We start from the raw sequence: 20,638 nt of genomic DNA on the forward strand, positions 1-20,638 counted from the left end.
TGTTTCAGAGAAAAACCATCACTGAATCGAACAAAGAGGATGATGGGAGAATCGAGAGTAACTCCCGCAGCATATGAAAATGGGAAAGATCTCGTTGAAAGCATTTCAAAACTCCAGATGACTAAAACAAGCCATTGATCGGCATTATTTAGCTAGTATTAACTCTTTACGTCTTAAGTCGTAATGATACTCGCGTTTCGCGAATCTGTGGTTACATTACAGATACGCAAGACCACTAATTTAAGATTGCATACTTCCTCTAGTCGCCACTCTTTGCTTCTGGTCAAAGAGGTTAAAGTGATCCTCAAAGCGAAGCTATTTGGTCTAGACCGTTCTCCACCTGGGCGCAGCTTGCAACAGTCTACTTCCTCTTCAGAGACCTATTTACATGAGTGGTTTCACCATTTCGACGTCTAAGATACTGCTAAGATAATTTTCAAAGCCTTCTTTCATGCTGCACAAGTGTTTTTTAAATTTTATTTGCCGTAACCAATCATTGTAGTTTTGTAGTTTTTCTTCAACTTTTTGTATTCGAAAACGATGTCCCTTTATGGGAGGAGATTGAATTAAAAAAAAAAAAAAAAAAAAAAAAAAAAGAAATGCATGCTAGTTATAATATTAAAACAAGAAGGTTTTAATGATGTAAGAACCAAGGATCTTTAAAAGCAATCGTTTTTTTGTTTTCTTTTTTGGTGTAAATGTTAAATAAATATTTAAAAGGGAAACTATATATTCGTGATCTTTTTTTTTTTGTTTCTTTAACAAATAGTTTTGTTTATTGCACATATTTGTGTAATGAAGAAAGTTTTGTTAAACACGAAGTAGTGACCAAACACACGTGCACATGAAAATCTCGGTTCGAGAAGAAGACTCCCCCAAAACCATAATCTTGGTTTTCGTTTTTTAGATAAAATAGTTACTACTTCTTGCTTACCACGTTTGCTTTGCTTCCCCACTAGAAAAACTATAATGTATACTTATTTTTCTTATTTGTTGTACAAATATGATTCTCCTCGGCAACCATACAATATTCGGCAAAAAAAAACACAAACTTTTCACGAATTGCCAAAGAAAACCTGTACTCGAGTCTGACCAAAAAAATCATTTACTTTTGTTGACTTTTTTAGTTTATTGATAAACTTAAGATTGACTTGCCAATTTAGCACGCCGTGAACTCACAGTTAACACAGTGTTAACCAGACGCTAAATGTTGGCTTTAAGTGAAACGACATCGTTTTATCTCATTTGAAAACGACGTCGTTTTACATGATTTGAAAAAATAATCATGTAAACCCCTGGATTCGAACTCGGGTTGATTGGTTCAAATGACAAGGTCTTTTACCACTGGGCTAGTGAAACTTTCAATGTACTTACTAACATGTTTACTTTTATTTGGTACTGATTGAATATAAAAATATTCTCTAAAAACTTAAAAAGATCTTTAAAATTCCAAAAAATTGAAAAATAAGAAACTTTTTATAAAATTAATTTTGAAATTAAAATTGAAAATAAATTTTATTTTTCTTTTTAGAAAATAAAAACTCTTCCAAAATTTTCTAAAAAACTAAAACGATCTTTAAATTCCAAAAAATTGAAAAAATAAAGAATTTTTTTATAAAATTAATTTTGAAATTAAAATTGAAAATAAAATTTTATTTTCCTTTTAAAAAATAAAATTTTACTTTTCTTAAAAAAATAAAAAAAATCTTCCAAAATTTTCATAAAATTAATTTTGAATTAAAATTAAAATACTTTTTTTTAAAAAAAAAAAATCAAAAAATTTCCAAAATTTTCATTTTTTTTAAAAAAATCCAAATTTTTTGAAAATTATAATAAAATGCAAAAAATTAAAGTTACAATTATCAACTTTTTATGTGTGTATAATTAATTTCAACTTTTAGCAAATGTATTAAAAAATTGAAAATTTTGGAATATTTTTTATTTTTTGAAAAGAAAAAATAAATTTTTATTTTCTATTTTTATTTCAAAATTAATTTTATAAAAAAATTTTATTTTTTCAATTTTTTGGAATTTTAAAGATCTTTTTAAGTTTTTAGAAAATTTTGGAAGAGTTTTTATTTTTTATAAAGAAAAACAAAATATTATTTTAAATTTTAATTTCTAAATTAATTTTATAAAAATCTTCTTTATTTTTTTAATTTTTTTGGAATTTTAAAGATCTTATTAAGTTTTTAGAGATTTTTTTATATTTAATATGTACCGAATAAAAGTAAACATGTTAGTAAGTACATTGAAAGTGTCTGTAGCCCAGTGGTAAAATACCTTGCCATTTGACCAACCAACCTGGGTTCGAATCCAGGGGTTTACATATTTTTAATTTCAAATTATGTAAAACGACGTCGTTTCACTTAACGCCAACAATAAACGACGTCAAATATTTCTGTTAAATTTATTGACGGCGTGCTAAATTGGTAAGTCAGCGAAAACATTGTTAATTAATTCTAAAGTCAATGAAAGTTTGGTGTTTTTTTGGTCAGCCCAAAAGTTCATGTTTCTTTTGGCAATTCGTGCAAAGTTGAGGTTTTTTTTGGCCGAATTCTCTCAAAATATTAGAGAATTTGTTTAATGATTTTATTATTCTTTATTCTTTGTCTCTTTTTCTTTCAAAATTCTAAATTGACTTGGGTATCTTTTTTTTTGAACCGAATTGACACGAACCAATCATATTGAACCGAAAAAATCGGTTGAGAGTCTGGTAATGGCTGTAACTTTATAATTTTGTTGTAGAAAAAAATCTGTAGACTTTTTGTTGTGGCTTTAGACTTTATTGCTGTAGAATTTTATGGAAAGCACTAAAAATTGCTTTGGATATTTGTCTCTGCAGAGCACTTGTACAGCTGTAGGTTATTTCAAGAGCTGTGGTTTCAAAAAAAAAATTAAAGTTTGATTGCTCTAAATTTAGTGCTGTAAAAATAAATAGAGATGTGTACAGCACCTACAGCAACTACCAATCACCTCCATAGTTTTACAAAACCAATCATATTATCCAAACTGAAATTGATAACCAAATCGGAACAACGCCCCGTCCCCCGGCCCACAAAACCAAAATATCCATCAAACTGGTTAGGCAAATCATAATAGATTTGAAAAAGAAGATAACTCAGTTTCCGGGGAATTCATCGGAAGCTAGTTATTACTCCGGAGAAGCCATGAAAAGTTTCGGCAACGAGAAGAACCTCACTTTTCTGTGATATTTGTCGATGATTGAGAACAACCTATTCCAACGCGTCACTTTAGTGGGTGGGCGAAACTATGATGTAATAAATTGATTTGAAATTTTTTGTTTAAATCGGTTTGTTAATCGGTTCTGAACCCTTGACTTATCGGGTCAAATAAATATAATTTTTTTTAAAAAGATAACTCAGTTTCACCAAATCAGTAGCTTTATGATCTTGAAGAAGTGGTAACATAGCATCAAGCTTTCTGGAAGTAGAGAAACGACGTTTTTCATATGAATTTTTGTTTTTGGCAAAATGGCATGTAACTAAAATATACGAAGCAAAGTTTTAATTTTTTGTTTCTTTCATTATTTCTCATCGTCTCTTTACCTGTTTAGTATTTAGTGTTTACCTACTTGAAAGGTAACTATTGTCGTTAGGTTACACGTAAAGGGTATTATACACAATAAACCATATATATGAGAATCACATACACGAAGTTTTAATGTTGTAATGATATGTACCGTCCCAATGTTATACATGAAGGGACAAGCAAAATGCTTATACATGATACATCTACAAGAAAAAGTATTACAAAACATTCATTGAAAACATTATTAATTTCTTAAAATTACATGCACCAATCACACCTCAGAAAAAGAAGAACGATCCAACCGTCGTAGCAGCGACAGAAACGAATCCAATCATAGCGGTGACGCCACTGCCGGAAGTTTGCTGAGGCGGCGGATAGTTTGCGTACGAAGTTTCGCTTCCGATAGGTCCGGCGACTGCCACATCATCATCTCCGGGAGTACCAGGTGCATCATCGTCGGTTGTTCCGATGGCGTTGTCGTCTCCTGGAGCCTCTGCTGCCTCGACATCTCCACTGGTCGGAGTTGTTGAGGTTGGAGGTCCAGCAGTGGTTACCGACGGTTTATCGGTAGCTGATACGATGGCGGTGGAGACGGCAATGAAGAGAAGAAGGAGAGCTACGTGAAGGCGCGCCATTATGTTAGTTAGTTAATAATCCCCAAAAAACCTTTTTTTACAAATGTTTAATGGGAGGTATTTTCCTTTATTTATCTACGGTTTTTAGTTGTGTAGAGAGGCTCTTTATTTATATATAGTTGTTGATCATAATGCGAAATTTAAGGTTTGCTAAAAAAAGTTAATGGCATACCTTATACTGCTAATTTAAACTTCTTCCCTGCCCATTAAAATGTGATGTACCCTTTTGTCTCAATCCTTCAAACATTGCATGCAAACAAACAAAATATCAACAAATAGAACTTTTTCCATTAAATGTTCTTTAATCAAGTTTGGTAACTTTAGTTATAGTTAAATCATAAAACCTAGATTAATCACCAAAAGTTAGAAAAAAATATTACAATCGTTTCAAACTAGTGATATCTTGGATTTAACTTCTACTTTATCTGAGAAGTATAACAACGACATTGTTAAACTGAATGAGTAATAGGATGATAATGTAATATAAAATGTATCAAGTCTAAATCTAGAGGGCTCTTTTTAAACATATACTATTTGACTAAGAACATCTCCAAAAGACACTCTATAACTTCAAATATAAAGTTTTTTACATTCCAAAAAAAAATATCAAAACTTCAAAGTTTTGAAGAGTGAAACTTCAAATATACAGTTTCACTATTCAAAACTTCAAATTTGAAATTTCATATTTTTATTTGCATTTTGGTCCCTACAATCACATATCACCTTTATGATTCATAAATATTTTATCGTTTATTGTTTTAATACTTAAAAAAATTATATCTCATAAATATTTTAAATTTTGTTTACAGATTTTCATTTTTACACATAAAATTAAATAAAACTTTAAAATAAGATTTAAAATATTTTAACTAGATTTGGTCAACAATAATATACAAAAAAACTTAACAAAATTATTTTAAAAAATTACATGAAGACATAACTATTACACAAATTTAAATATTACAACAATACTAATAGTCAGGTAAGTTTGATCCGGAACGTTTAAAATTTTCAAATATTGTCCAATTTTTTTTGTGTAACTGAAGATGGTTGTTGTTGTTGCTTTTGATGTCTTTTTCATACAATTCTTTCTTGTTCATATCGAAAATATTCACGAGTATTAATATTATAGAAATTAATCTTTTAGCAATATTTTTATGTTTCTCTTTTACTTTCTTATTTCGATCTAATGTATTTACAAGTATCAATATTATCCGATTTCAACAACTTTTAGGTCGTAATCTACAAAGTAAAAATGAGGAGAGCTATTTTTACTTCGAAATGCACTAATAGATCATATATTCATTATAAAAATCATTTTATATATGATATTTTGTTTGAAGTTTACTATTAATTAAGTTATTTTTATTTATTTTTTTTATATTTGAACATAATATTTTATTAATTAATATTAATGTAATGTGTTTATATATGTGCTAGTTAGTTACAAAATTTTTATGAATTCAAATTAGTTATGACAAATATAAGGACCATATTATAAAATATAAATAGTTTTGAAGTTGAGTTTGGAGTTTTACTTTTGGAGATTAACACATTTAAACTTCAAATATAGAGTGTTGGAAACTTCAAAATGGAATTCCTTTTTTGGAGATGCTCTAAGAACATCATCATTAATGAGACATTACACATTTTAGAAACAAAAATATTGATAACTTATCACAAAATAGTTATGTAAATTTTAATAGATTTTGGTGATTAAACTTAAAATAATATCCAAATTTAACCGATTTTGGTGATTAATTTAGGTTTGGGTTGATGATCAAAAGTTAGAAAATACTACCACCGTTTCAAACCAGTGATATCTTGGATTTTAGCTTCTACTTTATCTGAGAAATATAACAACATTGTGAAACTGAATGACTAATGGGATGATGATTTACCAAATGTAATATTAAATGTAACAAATCTAAATCTTTTTTTTTGGTCATCAAGACAAGTCTAGATCTTTTTTTTAACGTTGATTTATTACGATATTACAATTATGAGAAATATTACATAGACGATTCGACAACCGATAATATTATCTATCTTATGATAATCTACGCCTAACTGCATCACTTGAGCCTAGATCTATAGGACTCTTTTTATAAATAGATTATCCGACTAGGAACATCATTAAGGAGACATTTACACAGTTTTTGGAAACAAAAAATATTGATAACTTATGACAAAAATATATTTTCTATTTTAAAATGATTTGAACCATTAGACATTGAAACACTTTCCCTCATATATCTCATCCTTTACTCCTTTTCATTATTTTATTTTGAAGAGACTGCCAATAAAAATTGTCTAATCAATGCATATATCTCATTTGGGCTCCCTCCCGTGTCTCACAAGTAAACACACTTCCATATGAGCATGATTTACTCGAGTTTCTTAGTGAAGTTCTTAACTCATGATTTGACATTTTTTTTTCATACTTTTCGGCTAAGAGACGGCTCTTATATCTCTTATTTAAAAAACAGTTATTAGCTTTTCTTAGATTTTAACTAAGAAAAACTAAGAATCGTCTATTAGCCGAAGCTAAGAAGTACAGTTAAGAAACTGGAATTAATCATGGTCTAACTCACCTTTGAAAAAATTATTTTTCATACCTTACTAAAAATTCAGTTTAATTATACCTAGTTGGCAAGTAATCTATCACATATCACTAATTTTATTTCTGTTATTACATGAATCGAATTCAATTTTGATTAATTTAAGAATGTAATAAATAATTCAATTTTGATCAATGTAAGAATGGACTCTTTATTTTTGTTACTACATACTCAAATTTTAAAATTTTGATTAATTCTTACATTGACCGAAAAATTACAAGTCAACCAGCTGACTCAGCTGCTAATCACGAGTCCATTCACCTTCCCCTAAACGCAGTGATATCGCGTGATCTACATTGAAACTAAACAGCCGATGAAAACCTTTTTAACCAGAATATGGGTTTAGCCCTTTAAGCTTTCTATACAAATCAAATCAATTTCACTTACCAAGGATTAAATTGAAATTATTCGACAATTACTAACAACATAACCTTAAAACATGACCCCATGAACAATTAGAATAATCTAAAAAGTAAAACCCTATACAATAAAACTAGGGTTGGCCCGCCCTACGGGCGGAAAGTTATAATAAAAAATTATTTTATATGAATTTATTAATTTTATAAAAAATTTAAAACTATTATAGATTAAAACAATATTATAAACAAACAAATAAAAAAATTGAGATTATATTGTTATTATTTTTGGTCTAAATGATAGTAACCTTCATTATTTTCTATAGAAAATACAAATTAGCAAAAATAAATCAGAAACAATATATATATACATTATATATATATATATATATGTATATATATTATTTCTATTTCAATTTGACATAATAAAAATATAAAGTTTAAATAAATAATACTAAATTTGTTTCAAGAAGATTCAAGTTTTAAAAAATATTTACACAAATAAATCTGTGTTTGAGTAGAGAAATAAGACTTGAAAAATCCCTATGAACTATCTAGTAATGATCTTTGGAAATAAGACTTGGAAATTGCGTTGCCCAGAATGTTGAACTATGGTTTTTAGTTATGATGGTGTTTGCCTATTTTTACCATGTCCAAAGTTACGAACTATTATTTTTTTTTTATGTTTTTAGGTTGTATTTACTGATTTCGTAAATGTGGAAGCACAGAAGGTGGTTCTGTTTTATTTACTTGAATTAGTAACTAAGTGGCAAATCTTATAGTTTTGGGCCGAGGGCTTGTTGAGGTCTAAGCATGTTTCTAGTGTATTTTGGTGTGTATAATTCAGTTGTCTTTAGGGTCAAAGGTTCTTCTTTTTTTCTTGGTATTACCTCCGTAGAATTATAAAGTAGGAGCTAGCAAAGCATAATGTATTATTAAAATATTGGTTATTACTGGTTAAACCCAACATGTATTTTTTTCATCTTAGAAGTAATTTGAAATTAAGGTGATGACCATGTACACATCAAAAACTACAGAATCTTTTCTCACCAATAACCAAGGTAATGATGTTGTTATTGTTCTGTTTGTTAATGATATTGTTACCGAGAAGTTTGGCCAAGTGAGAAAAACCAAACATTTATATTTAGTCAGTATTTGAGCTATGACCGCCGTTATTTCAACAAACTTAGGATGGTAAAGCGAATGTTGACGGAAGAATCTGCCAGCTTGATATAAACATGAATGTGTAACGTATTTCTCAACAGTAAACAAATACAAATACCTTTTGAAACAAAGATCAAACAACAAACCTCAGTTATTGAAAATGATAATGAGGTATGGAGATAAGAATCACGTCTAGAGAAAAGAATCAAGTCGTAGAGATTGTGATGCCGCTAATAACGTAGCTTCCAAAATAGCTCATGTGCATGTGAGGGTGAGTTGTTGATGGAAGCAACTGCATTTTAGGCGTATTCCAGTTTTTAACAACAACACCTCTCCACCACTTATCTATTGGGACAAAAATACCTGATATTCCTGTAGCCACGGACGGTGCTGTTATTTGCAGATTGATGGCCAGGTTTCCTTGCTGAAGGTTCTGCATACATGTCGCCAGAGGCTGTGAAAGTTTCTTCATCATGAGATTATGTTCTTATGCAAAACTACAACCAAAACATACTGAAAAGCTTTCTTCTTATGACACATACCTTTTATTATTGATCATATATTGCAAAGAGAGTAGAGTAGGATAGCAGTTGCAATAATATAACTAAATTCCATGGGTCTTGGTCTTTTGCAGCCACAATTAAACTGCAGATCAGACGATATAAGTGCAGATCTATATCAACTGAAACCAAATTTCAATTATAGATAAACATTTATATAGTATTTACCTAGAGAAACTTCTGTCCACATTTCTATTGCTTCTTTAGAAGCTTTGGCTCCAGCTTTTGGGGGTTTGAGAATTTTGCTTTCAAGGACAACTATCATTCAGTACCCTCAGCTGTCACATATTTTTGTTCTACCATATCAAAAGTGGGGAGAATGAACGTTCCTGAAAAGTGATACTTCATGACTCCACAACTCTGCTACCACACAAAAATCAACCCAAAGATCATTTCAGTTGACACAGAAAGAGTTTTTCAGTTCTACAAATCTACACAACTATCATGTGTTACAGAAATAGGATAATTTTAGATTTGTCGGTTACTAAATGCTGTTATTGATCAATGCAAAGAGATCTCAAATCACAGAATGAGAATGATTATGCTTACATGATGAACATGTCTGAAATTCTGACTGAACCGAGTCATATCAAATCCGCTCAAGGAGTATATTGAACTCGCTTTCAAAAGATGCATGTACGCGGTGAGACGGTGGCTGGCATGAGTATCACCTGAAAACAAAAAAAAACGAAATCATAATCAACAAACAGATTTGAAACGATATCAAAATGAAGAAAATAAAAGAGAGACGAAGAGAAGATGATTTCGAGAGGAGGAGTACTAACCTATTTATACTCGCAGATACAATTACTCAACGAATCTAAGCACACATTCAAAGCCTCATCGTGGTTAATTGAATTAATAGAGATTAAACATGAAGAACACATAACTCGGACCGTTTCAGATTTAGGGATGAAGTTCAGCAGTCTCCACAGAACAAAGAAGAGAGACGAAAATAAATGAGAGACAAAACACTAACATTCCATTTCTTCACGTAGAACACAATTAGGGTTTACTCTATTGGGCTATCGAGCTTTGTACACAGGGAAACGTAACGCACCTGATTTCCAAGCCCAAAAACACGTCAAAATGTACGTGTAATTAAATAGGCCCAAATCATGCCGGAACATATCACTTAATGAAACAGTGAGTTTCATCCGAAGGGGACAGGTGTCATCCTGAAAATGAATGAATTTGTGACCTGTCTGCTGAGGTGTCTCTCTAAGGAGAGAATAAACTGTATTTTATATAAATAGATTGTTAAGACAAGTTCCTTAACTTATGTCCCACCCCCTTTGTACAAACTTCCGACAAGGTTAAAAAACGCAATTTCCTTACGTTTTCCTAACGTCAAACTGCGAATTTCCTGCCAACAAACAATGCAACCGCTAACTGAGATCGATATTCACTCTTTCAGGTACACACCTCTCTGTTTGGTCACGACCGAGCTCTGCTCCGAGCTGACCCTTATCTCCCGCACCAAACGCAAATAACTTCCCTGATTCCGTGAGTGCAAACGTATGAGCGTTCCAGTATATCGAGTTCGTTAAACTAATCTGAACCACCCGCTCTTTCACTTGTTTCAGCGATGTTACTACCGCTGGACTCAACACATTAGCTTGCCGATCACGCTACAGACAAAACCAAAACCAAACCAAAACATAAGGTGTTTGTGTTGTGTTTATATGTTACATCAAGCAAGCGCTAACCTGTTCAAAAACGGCTGTATGGTGACCGAGACTAGCAGATTCACCACAACCAAAAGAGTACACATCTCCATCTTCCGAGACCACAAAAGTAGTGTAGTCTCCCGTTGCGACATGAACCGCCTTGACATGGCTTAGCCCTTCAACGACCTTAGGAACTGACTCACCCTCCTCGTTACCATGTCCTAAGCAACCGTATCTTCCCCAACCCCAAGTACACACTCTTCCATCTTGACCTACCACCGCTGCATGCCAAGCACCAGCTGCAACTACCCTAGGTTGAAAGTTCAGTAGCTGAAACTGCTCGATAACACGAGGATACTTCTCATCGGTTTTCGACCCGTGACCGAGCTTGCCTCCCAAACCGCAACCAACCGAATAAACCGACCTAAAACAAACATTGCTATTGCGTCAGACCGGTTTTCGACAAATATTAGAACATCTCCAATCCACTTCTATATTCAGTTCTATATTTTTCTTTAAATTAGAGAAACTCTGTTATAGGAATGAGTTTGCTCCGATGTATGACTCTAATAATAATAGAGTTTTTATATTTTTAGAGGAAAATATAGAAAAATGCTATTTTCTATCTCTAAATAAAATATAGAAATGGGTTTGAGATGGTCTTAGTGTATAAGAGAAAGAACTCACATGCCATTTGGTTGACAAACCAAGGCAAGAAGGTAGCAATAACCAGCAGCAATCTGCACAACGGGTACATTCTCTAACGAACCTAACAAAGGACGTGGCTCAACATCATTAGCCTCGGTTTGATGACCGAGTCTACCATCGCTGCCCCAAGAGAATGTATAAACCTTCCCTTCTCGCGACAGAACAGCAGTAAAGAAATTCCCTATCGCCGCTTGCACAACAAATATGTTCTTTAAAGATGTCACAAGCTGAGGAGTCGTAACTTGTCTAGACCCTCCTTGCCCTCCGTACTCAGCTTCACCAAACAAATCTTTCCCACAGGAGTAAACACTCCCATTATCGCTTATCAGCATTGTCCGACCAGCACCAGCTGCCGCTTGGATGATTATGGTTCCCTGCAATGACCTGCACAACAGGAAAACACTCGAGCCGGTTCATACCGAGATGAAACATTCGCCTATAACCCCCAAAATATTAATTTTTTTTTTTTTTTTTTTGATCAACAAATATTAGTTTTTAATATGTTTATTATGATTTGGTCTTGAAATAATTAAGAAAAATATGTTTTGTTATTGTTTCAAGCACCATAAATCTCAGGGATTTGATGTCAATGAGGAGTAACCTGATGGGTAGTATCCGAGCTTCTTCATCGGTATGGCCATGTCCTAGCTGACCAGAGTTATTGTGACCAAAGGTATAAACCTGTCCCTTTGATGTGACGGCAATGCTGTGACCAGGACCAGCAATGGCTTGAGACTTCTCTCTTCGACAACACGCTTCTCCAGCCAGCAAAAACCTAAGGACTAGTTTCCATGAACCTCCGCATCTACGTTTCATTTCTTCACGTTCTTGTTCACTCATCGGTTTGAAAATCATTCTTTTATTACACATGTCGAGAGCGGCGAGCTCGGGTAGTGATAAACTACAGTCCGGTGCAAAGTTTGCTGGCTGGCTAAAGAAGGAGCATGTTGCCTAAACCAACAACAACAAAATTAATAAATTCTTGAAATTAAAAAAAAAAAAAGATTTTAGACATTTTTTAGAGAATTGAACCTCGAGATTGGCGAGGTCACGAGGATTCAATCTACATTCAGTGAGAACATGAAGGACAATGGAAGGGTTAGCTGCTAAAGGAAACTCTCCGGGAGTTGAGTCTCCAAAGCATTGGCGTTTCTGCCTCTGAAATGGAGTCACAGGAGGAGAAGCAGCAGCAGAGGAAACTGGTTGATCCGGTAAGTTATGACAATGTAAAGATTGAGTTCCACTAGTTGTAGCATCCATTTATGATCTACAGAGGAAACAAGTAAGGATCCAAGTCACAACTCTCAAACTATAGCTTGTAAAATAGTATCAAGGAAGTAATGTTATGGGTTATAACAAGGCTTCTTGTTCCTAATCAAGAACAGAGCAAGACTTTTCTATTTCTAAGCAAGAACAGAGCAAGACTCTGTGAAAACAATCAAATCAAATTTAAAAATGGTAAGAATAAAAATGAATCTTAAAGAAAACTGTTTGTCACACGCAAATAACTTCTCCTTCTCCTCTGCACACGGCAACTCTGTTTTGACTTTACAAACCCAGAAAACTCAAAACCAAATCTTAATTGAACAACACCAAACACATCAAGAGATCAAGAGTAAACCAAGCAAAGTTATGATCAATCAATCATAAAGGATCGAACTTTCTGAAAACCCATATGCATCAAACCATCATCAAGAATCGAACCTCTGGAATTTTACAGACAGCCCCAAGTGGTTTCTCTTTGTTTGGTTTTGATGTCTGATCAGAGCAATGAAGAAAGAGGGATATGAAAAGAATGATCGGACAATATTTTCCTTCAGAGAATTGACGGTGAAAATTGTCTTTTTATTTTTAGTTATTAAACTTTTGTTTTTCTTCTCGGAAAGTCTGCAAATTTGTGCGTTGAGGGAAGTGAATGAGGAGGAAATGTCTCTTTTATGCGGTGGTCTTAAAGCAATTAGGATCTCTCTATTACAACATTCTCTGTTAACTTGTGATGCGGTATGTATGTATAATGTGCACATATACGTATACTTGTAGTGGTGTATAACACATCTTGTATACATACATGCGTGTGCATCCGAAAGAGGGCTCGACTGGTGGAACAAGTTATCCATCCAACGGATCTTTAGACCATGAGCTTGGGGTTCACAAGTATTTTTTAATATTTTTTATGTGGGTCCATGAATAGTTAAGAACCTGAATCTCTTGTTTTCTGCATTAGTGAATCTAAAGAAGAAGTTCATAGAAATAAAATAATAATATTTATTATTCATAATAATTTTTTTTTTTTTCAAATTACTAATTATTGAGAAAACATGAATAAAATAATACATTAAAATATATTATAAATATTTTTAAACATTTTATTCAATACATAATGAGTAGAATACATAAAACAAGAAATTCAATAACATACAAAGCTTATTCATCGTCATCACCAAACTTTTGCCATATATTTTCCATTAAATCAGCTTTAAGACGAGCATGTTTCGCTGGATCTCGAACTTCTCTGCGCATGCCTAACATATCGACATGAATACTATCCCTCCTTGTCACCCTCGAACTTCTACTTGACTCTCCTGACTCGAACTCAGATGTGTCAATTTGAGCGTATCCGTGTCGTTCGTTCTCCACTATCATATTGTGCAATATGACACAAGTTCTCATTATCTTTCCTATCTTTTCCTTGTCCCATAGTAGAGCTGGGTTTTTAACAATTGCAAACCTTGATTGTAATACTCCAAAAGCCCGTTCGACATCTTTTCTGGCGGATTCTTGTTTTTTTGCAAATTTCTCGGCTTTAGGACCTTGAGGAAGTGGGATGGATTGGATAAATGTTGACCAGTTTGGATAAATTCCGTCAGTAAGATAGTAGGCCATACGATAAGTGTGGTTGTTGACCTTGAACTTAACTTTTGGTGCTCGACCTTGTACGATGTCATCGAAAACCGGTGACCGATCAAGAACATTGATATCATTGAGGGTACCTGGTAATCCGAAAAATGCGTGCCATATCCAAAGATCTTGTGATGCCACAGCTTCTAAGACAATTGTCGGCTTTCCCGTACCACGTGTGTACTGACCTTTCCAAGCGGTTGGGCAGTTTTTCCACTCCCAATGCATACAATCGATGCTGCCTATCATCCCTGGAAAACCGCGTACCTCTCCAACATCGAGCAATCGTTGAAGATCCTCAGCTGTAGGGCTGCGTAGATACTCATCTCCAAACAAATTTATAATTGCATTAGTGAAATTTTCCAAACATAAACGTGAAGTACTGTCAGCAAGTCGGAGATACTCGTCATATGTATCTCCTGATTGACCATATGCCAGCATACGTATAGCTGCCGTACACTTTTGAAGTGCAGATAGCCCATACCTTCCGCAAGCATTTCGTCTTTGCTGAAAGTATGGAACTTCATTACTTACACGTTCGACAATGTGGAGGAACAATGGCTTGTTCATTCGAAAACGCCTCCTAAACATTTGCGGTGGGTATGTAGGATTTTCTTGGAAATAATCGTTCCATAGCTGATTGTGTCCTTGTTCACGATGTCTTTCGATATAAGCCCGTCTTTTCTGCTTGTTGGGGTGAGCATCTATCACTGAGTCGATGAAATTATCAACTACTTGGTCGACCATTTCTTCTAAAGCTTCATCAACTTCATCACTTGATGAGGAAGACATTAGTGAAATTTTTTCCTAAAATCAGAAAAGGGGATGTGTTCATATTTTTATGATATTTTTTTTTCATTATTCTATCATATTTTTCCTAATCTTCTGTTTTTTTTTCATTATTCAATCATATTTTTCCTAATCTTTTTTTTTCATTATTCAATTATATTAATTCTCTCATATTTTTCCTAATCATATTTTTTTCCCATTATTCAATAATATTAATCAACTTCATCACTTTTTTTCCCATTATTCAATCATATTTTTCCTAATCTTTTTTTTCCCATTATTCAATAATATTAATCAACTTCATCACTTTTTTTCCCATTATTCTCTCATATTTTTCCTAATCTTATTTTTTCCCATTATTCAATAATATTAATCAACTTCATCACTTTTTTTTCATTATTCAATTATATTTTTCCTAATCTTATTTTTTCCCATTATTCAATAATATTAATCAACTTCATCACTTTTTTTTTCATTATTCAATTATATTTTTCCTAATCTTATTTTTTCCCATTATTCAATAATATTAATCAACTTCATCACTTTTTTTTTCATAAATTATGTTCACTTACCTTGAGTTTGTTGTTGAGTGTTTGAAGGTTGTTGTGGTTTGAAGCAAGTTGAGTTGTGAAGCTTGTTGAGGTTGTGAAGGTTGTTCAGTTGTGAAGGTTTGAAGCTTGTTGAGTTGTGGAGAGCACCACGATCAGATAGAAGTTTGTCGAAGTGTGTTGTTACAGATGAGAGTATGGAGAGACATAAAGAAGAGAAAGAAGAGAAAGAATAGAATAGAAGAGAAGTTTGTCGAGGGAGAGAGTTCAAGTTTGGCTTGTTCTGTACAATAAGCAAAGACAATACATTTATATAAAGGGAGAGAGTTTAAGTTTACACAACCATCCGTGAATCAACAGCAACATTACAATCAACATCCGTGAGTCGAAATGACATTTAGCAACTACATAGTACATGAAAGATGTAGCATGAAACAAAAGGCTACACTTTCTACCCGTGATTAAAAACTGACATCATACCCGTGGCTTCAAACAGAGAAAAGACAAGAGATTCCTTCACCTTCAACACCCGTGACATGAAGACGCTTTCCCACCCGGTACCTGCAAAAGAAAACACAAGTTCAATGAACACATTCAAAATGTAATCAAAACAATTACACAACACATTCAATCAATCATATTCAAACAAGTTCCTACACATGAGACGTCAAAGCATTTCAGAGATGAGTTTCTCCTTTAGAGCTTCTTCACTAGGGGAAAGTGTGTCCTTTACTAGCAGACGATCAAGGATCTTTTGTCTGGAAATGGTGTTTTTATTAGCTAGGATGCTATGTATTTGATCATAAGCTACGTCGTCTGGCTTCTTGCGTTTCCCCGCTTTGCAAGCCTTAATGCCTGGAGGCCTAACCTCTGCCTCCTCACCCACCGGCTCCGCACCAGATTCCTTCTTTTTCTCCTTCGGCTGAGAGTGTGACTTCCACTTCTGATCAAACCGAAGTTCCCTCCAGCAATGTTCAAGCGCAAACTTGGCATTATAATCATTGAAATAGATGTCATGAGCCGCCTTCATGACATCATTTTCACTTTGCCCACTAGCTTGCTGCTTCAGAGCGGCCTCATGGGAACCCACAAACCTACAAACCTCCGCATTCACCCTTCCCCACCTCTGCTTACATTGACCCCACTCTCTAGGAATGGAGCCAATGAGCTGAGGACTAGCATTGAAGTACGCCTCAATTCTCTTCCAAAAAGCCCCTAACTTCTGCTCATTACTAATTATCGGATCTTTGCTGGTGTTCAACCAAGCACTAATCAACACAAGATCTTCTTTTGTGGTCCACTTTCTCCTTTCCGCTGGTTTAACTAACCCGGGAGAGCTAACAGGTGCCTCAGCAGAGTCTACGTCTATTGTAGGACTGCTCTGCGAAGCTAACAAGTTAACAAACCCGTGAGAGTTTAGGGAAAAAGGGTCCATTGTGTGATTTAGGTTTGTTGTTAAGAGGTTTGTGTGATTTTTAAGGTTTGATTGTTTGTGTTTTTAGAAGTGAAATGCCTATGTTTTAAACTAGTTTCGCATTGCTTTATTACACAACAACTACTGCAGTAAATTACACAACTACTTAACTTAATTACACAACAACTTATTCACAGTTACCATTCATTACCCATCAAATCACTTTAAAAATTTTCGATAAGTTTTTAAACATCAAGTACGAGTTGTACTCTACCTAGTTAAGAGTTGGAAAAGTTATTAAAAACTATAAAAGTTTTTAACAGAAACATTTTTAAACATTTAATGCTCTACTCAACCTAATACAATCCTAATTCACTTCTACCTACGAGGTAACCAACATCTACTTGCAGTTCTGTTCTAGTTCAGTTAAGATTGAGTGTTTACCTTTGCTTGTTAGTCGAAGCAGAGCTTCTCCAGCACAGAAACTTGCACCGTCAGGTTGTAAACCTCCCCAGTTAGTCGATCAACCTGGTCACTCAGCCCTTTTGCCTCGGCCTGCACATAGAAACAATAATTAAATTGTGATTGCAGCAAAATAGGAGACGATATACAAACTCATTAACTCACCTCCAGAGTCTGAATATTGTTTTTGAGACTCGGCACCCACTTCATCACCTCCTCTGCCTCCTCAAGACGCTTGAGTAAGCGTTCCATCTGCTCCTGGACACCAAACACCCAAGGCTGACGGTAGTGAAACCCATCAGCCTTGTTTGGAACAAAACAAATATCAGAGGTGGTTTTTCAAGAAATATATGCAATGTAAAAACAAAATCAGGAGGTTCAAACCCACATTACCTCGTAGTTGACGCACGTGAAGAACCTCTTCCCAGGAAGAGTGTCGTACTCCTCCTTGGCTCGAACCTCGTCGATGATTCTCCCACCACAGGAACACCTTCTAGGAATCCCATATTCTGAATCACAAGTATATTGTAGCATGTCAAAATACTCCTTTTGTCTCTTTGAATGGCTTCTCTCAACCGCGGGATCCATCTGTGAAAGAAACTGAATATATTAGAACATTATAATCGAAACAATATACTAAACCGACCCCTATATCGAGCACTCTTGAGGAATTAAAACTATAAAACGAATCAACGAATCAATTGAGAACCCTAACTCCAAACCCCTCAATCGATTTGAAATCTCACACAAACAAACCCTAAATTAAACGCGCATGTCGATTTACATCAATTAATTGAAACCCAGTTATCGATTTACATCCGAAACTCGAAAACCCCAAATTGATATCAAATCTCACTAAACGATTTCGACCAAATTCAACGAAATTAAACCGTCGATCTACTCGATACTCACCAGAGGTCGTGGAGAAGACTCTCCGTCGTCGATTTGAACGAGAAAATCGGCAAGACTCCGCGTCGCTCGTATTATCGCCTCTCACAGAACAAACCCTAGCTTTTGTTTCGAGAAGAGAAAATGAGAAGAGACACGGGGAAACCCGTCTTTCCTCCCCCTCTACGCGGTTTGTTTCGTCTAACCGGGAAATGACGCGTGGCTAAATCCGCTTCATAGCGGATCAACCGTAAGGCCCGTTTCATCGATACAAACCCATTTTTATTTGTTTTTTAATCACTCCGGCCTTAGAACTCGGGCCCGTGAACCCGTCTAAAGCCCCTGATGCGCATGGTCTTATAGTTTAATAGTTAGGAGTATAAAATGTTAGTTACTCATCATGAGTCCTGACATAGTTATCCACTATAGTGACATCCTTAAAATTTTCATTCTTCTTGTCCTTTCTATGAGATACAAAGTGAAAGAACTTAAATTCTTGAATCCATATTATAGTGAAGTTGACAATGAGTATATAACTGATTCTTCTAACAGTTGTTCTAATTGTGTATGAAATGTGTTAGTATTTGTTTTTATAACTTTATAAACCAAAGAAAATTAAATGAGTTTTTTAAAAAAGATTACCATTCATGAAAAATATTTTTTTCCTCTTCATTCATTCTTATTCTTTTTTTGTAGAGAATTATAATGCAAATATGTTCTTTGTTAATTTGATAAGGAATCTTCATTCCCAAAATTTTATTCCTATTCATTATTTTACTATTCATTTCTAATGTTTTTTGATGGTTACCGGTCACACGGTGTTTATTTCCATAACTTTGTAAAGTAAACACAGTTTAATGTGTTAGTGTTTGTTTCTGTAACTTTATAAACCACGCACACAAATGAGTTAGTGTTTGTTTCTGTAACTTTATAAACCAAACAAATTTTTTGATAAGAAGATATGTAAGTAAGCTTGGAAGCAACACCAACCTCCCAAGTTACAATACAAAGCGCAAGTTGTGGCTTTCATGTACAAGAATATTCCCATCTGCTTTTTTTCATATTGTTTTCTTTCCAAGTGAAGGATAATATTTAAAATTATAGAAAAGCAAAGGTTTTGTTTTCTTTTGATTTTATTCGATGGTGATGATGATTTTCTGTCAGCTTTGAATAAGTGTTTAGTATGAATAATAAACTGATAAGTTAAAAGTTTTTTGTTTGGATTAAAAATACATTTGAAACATATACATTCAAATAAAAATAATATGAAAGATTAATTTCAGAGACATATATAAATCTAATCGAGACTGCTTAATCTAGCATATCAATTAGAAATTCATCTATAACTTACAAAATCATTGATGAAGTTCAATAAAAATGATTTGAAATCTTTTTAAACTATTTTTTTCAAATATATATATATCAATTTCCATAACTTCTATATATGTTTCAGAAAATGTTTCTAAAGAATATAATGAGTTTATAAATGGGAAAATCGCATAAAATGCTCTTAAAGTGTCACTTACTTACACTTTAAATCTTGAAGTTTTTTTCACTAACATTTTTAACCTTCAAAATGACATTTGTATCACAAAAATACTCTAAAGTAAAAAGTTGACCGGTTGTTTAGGTAAAAAGATGATGTGTCAGGTTTTTTTCAAAAAACAATTATTTAATCAATAAAATAAAACAAATAAAATTAATTCAGAAAATTAAATAAAAATTAGAAAATTAAACAAAAATTCATAAAATTAAATAAAAATTTAGAAAAACAAAAAAATCAGATTAATTAAAAAAACAGAAAATTAAATAAATATTTATAAAATTAAATAAAAATAAAAATAAATTAAAATTCAAAAAATAAATAAGATTAAATTAAATACAGAAAAATAAAATTCATAAATTCAAAAATTTAGAAAATTCAAAATTCAAAAAAAAAATTAATTACAAGATTTTTTAAAAATGTATATATCATATCATCGTTGACAATAACATTTTCAAATATATCACAATAATGGTGATGGTTTCTCACAAACCATTAACAATGACGGTTTTTGGCATATCTCCAACGATAATTTTCGATGTTATCATTGAAAATGACAAAAAAAAAAAATTGAATTTTGATTTTTTTTTAGTTTATGATTTTTTTTTAGTTTTTCTGTATTTTAACTTCATCTTTTTTTGAATTTTTATTTAATTATTTTGTTTTTATTTATTTTTTAAATATTTATTTAATTTTATGAGTTTTTTGTTAAATTTTCTGATTTTTATTTAATTTCTGAATTTTATTAATTTTTTTGTTTATTTTATTAATTAAATAATTATTTTTTAAAACAAAAGTTATCATCATTTTTTTACTTGTTCAGCCGATCA

General features: G+C 32.9%; 4 protein-coding genes across 10 annotated transcripts; all 4 read right to left on the reverse strand.

Moving 5' to 3' along the window:
• Nucleotides 1-2,889: 2,889 nt before the first annotated feature.
• Nucleotides 2,890-4,277, reverse strand: LOC125602122 (anther-specific protein BCP1-like). The gene has a single exon (XM_048773965.1). The coding sequence runs from the start codon at nt 4,185-4,187 to the stop codon at nt 3,831-3,833; it is 357 nt and encodes a 118-aa protein (XP_048629922.1). The 5' UTR covers nt 4,188-4,277; the 3' UTR covers nt 2,890-3,830.
• A 4,093-nt stretch (nt 4,278-8,370) lies between these two features.
• LOC106401298 (ultraviolet-B receptor UVR8) lies at nt 8,371-13,248 on the reverse strand. Of its 7 annotated transcripts, XR_007334623.1 has the most exons (13): nt 12,971-13,248; nt 12,299-12,533; nt 11,868-12,217; nt 11,246-11,650; nt 10,598-10,982; nt 10,167-10,519; nt 9,949-10,066; nt 9,674-9,815; nt 9,438-9,559; nt 9,057-9,248; nt 8,871-8,973; nt 8,692-8,782; nt 8,371-8,620 (listed from the first exon to the last, which is right to left on the reverse strand). XR_007334623.1 is itself a non-coding variant. In XM_013841791.3 (6 exons), exons 2-6 carry the CDS (start codon nt 12,524-12,526, stop codon nt 10,277-10,279), a joined length of 1,611 nt encoding a protein of 536 aa, XP_013697245.1. In that variant the 5' UTR covers nt 12,527-12,533; nt 12,971-13,248; the 3' UTR covers nt 10,098-10,276. The 7 variants fall into 7 exon arrangements, 1 of the variants encoding a protein (XP_013697245.1); XR_007334624.1 differs by lacking the exon at nt 9,674-9,815; XR_007334626.1 differs by having other exon boundaries at nt 8,692-8,761; nt 9,674-10,066.
• Nucleotides 13,249-13,690: 442 nt separating this feature from the next.
• LOC111202984 lies at nt 13,691-14,956 on the reverse strand. Its single transcript, XM_048773957.1, has 2 exons — nt 14,395-14,956; nt 13,691-13,902 (listed from the first exon to the last, which is right to left on the reverse strand). The coding sequence occupies exons 1-2, from the start codon at nt 14,954-14,956 to the stop codon at nt 13,691-13,693; spliced, it is 774 nt and encodes a 257-aa protein (XP_048629914.1).
• A 511-nt stretch (nt 14,957-15,467) lies between these two features.
• On the reverse strand, nt 15,468-19,917 carry LOC111209624 (glutathione S-transferase T3-like). The gene is made up of 2 exons (XM_048773964.1): nt 17,771-19,917; nt 15,468-17,680 (listed from the first exon to the last, which is right to left on the reverse strand). Exon 2 carries the CDS (start codon nt 16,934-16,936, stop codon nt 16,169-16,171), a length of 768 nt encoding a protein of 255 aa, XP_048629921.1. The 5' UTR covers nt 16,937-17,680; nt 17,771-19,917; the 3' UTR covers nt 15,468-16,168.
• Nucleotides 19,918-20,638: the final 721 nt, after the last annotated feature.

Source organism: Brassica napus, unplaced genomic scaffold (assembly GCF_020379485.1).
Source record: "Brassica napus cultivar Da-Ae unplaced genomic scaffold, Da-Ae ScsIHWf_2746;HRSCAF=3513, whole genome shotgun sequence".
NCBI classification, from domain to species: Eukaryota; Viridiplantae; Streptophyta; class Magnoliopsida; order Brassicales; family Brassicaceae; genus Brassica; species Brassica napus.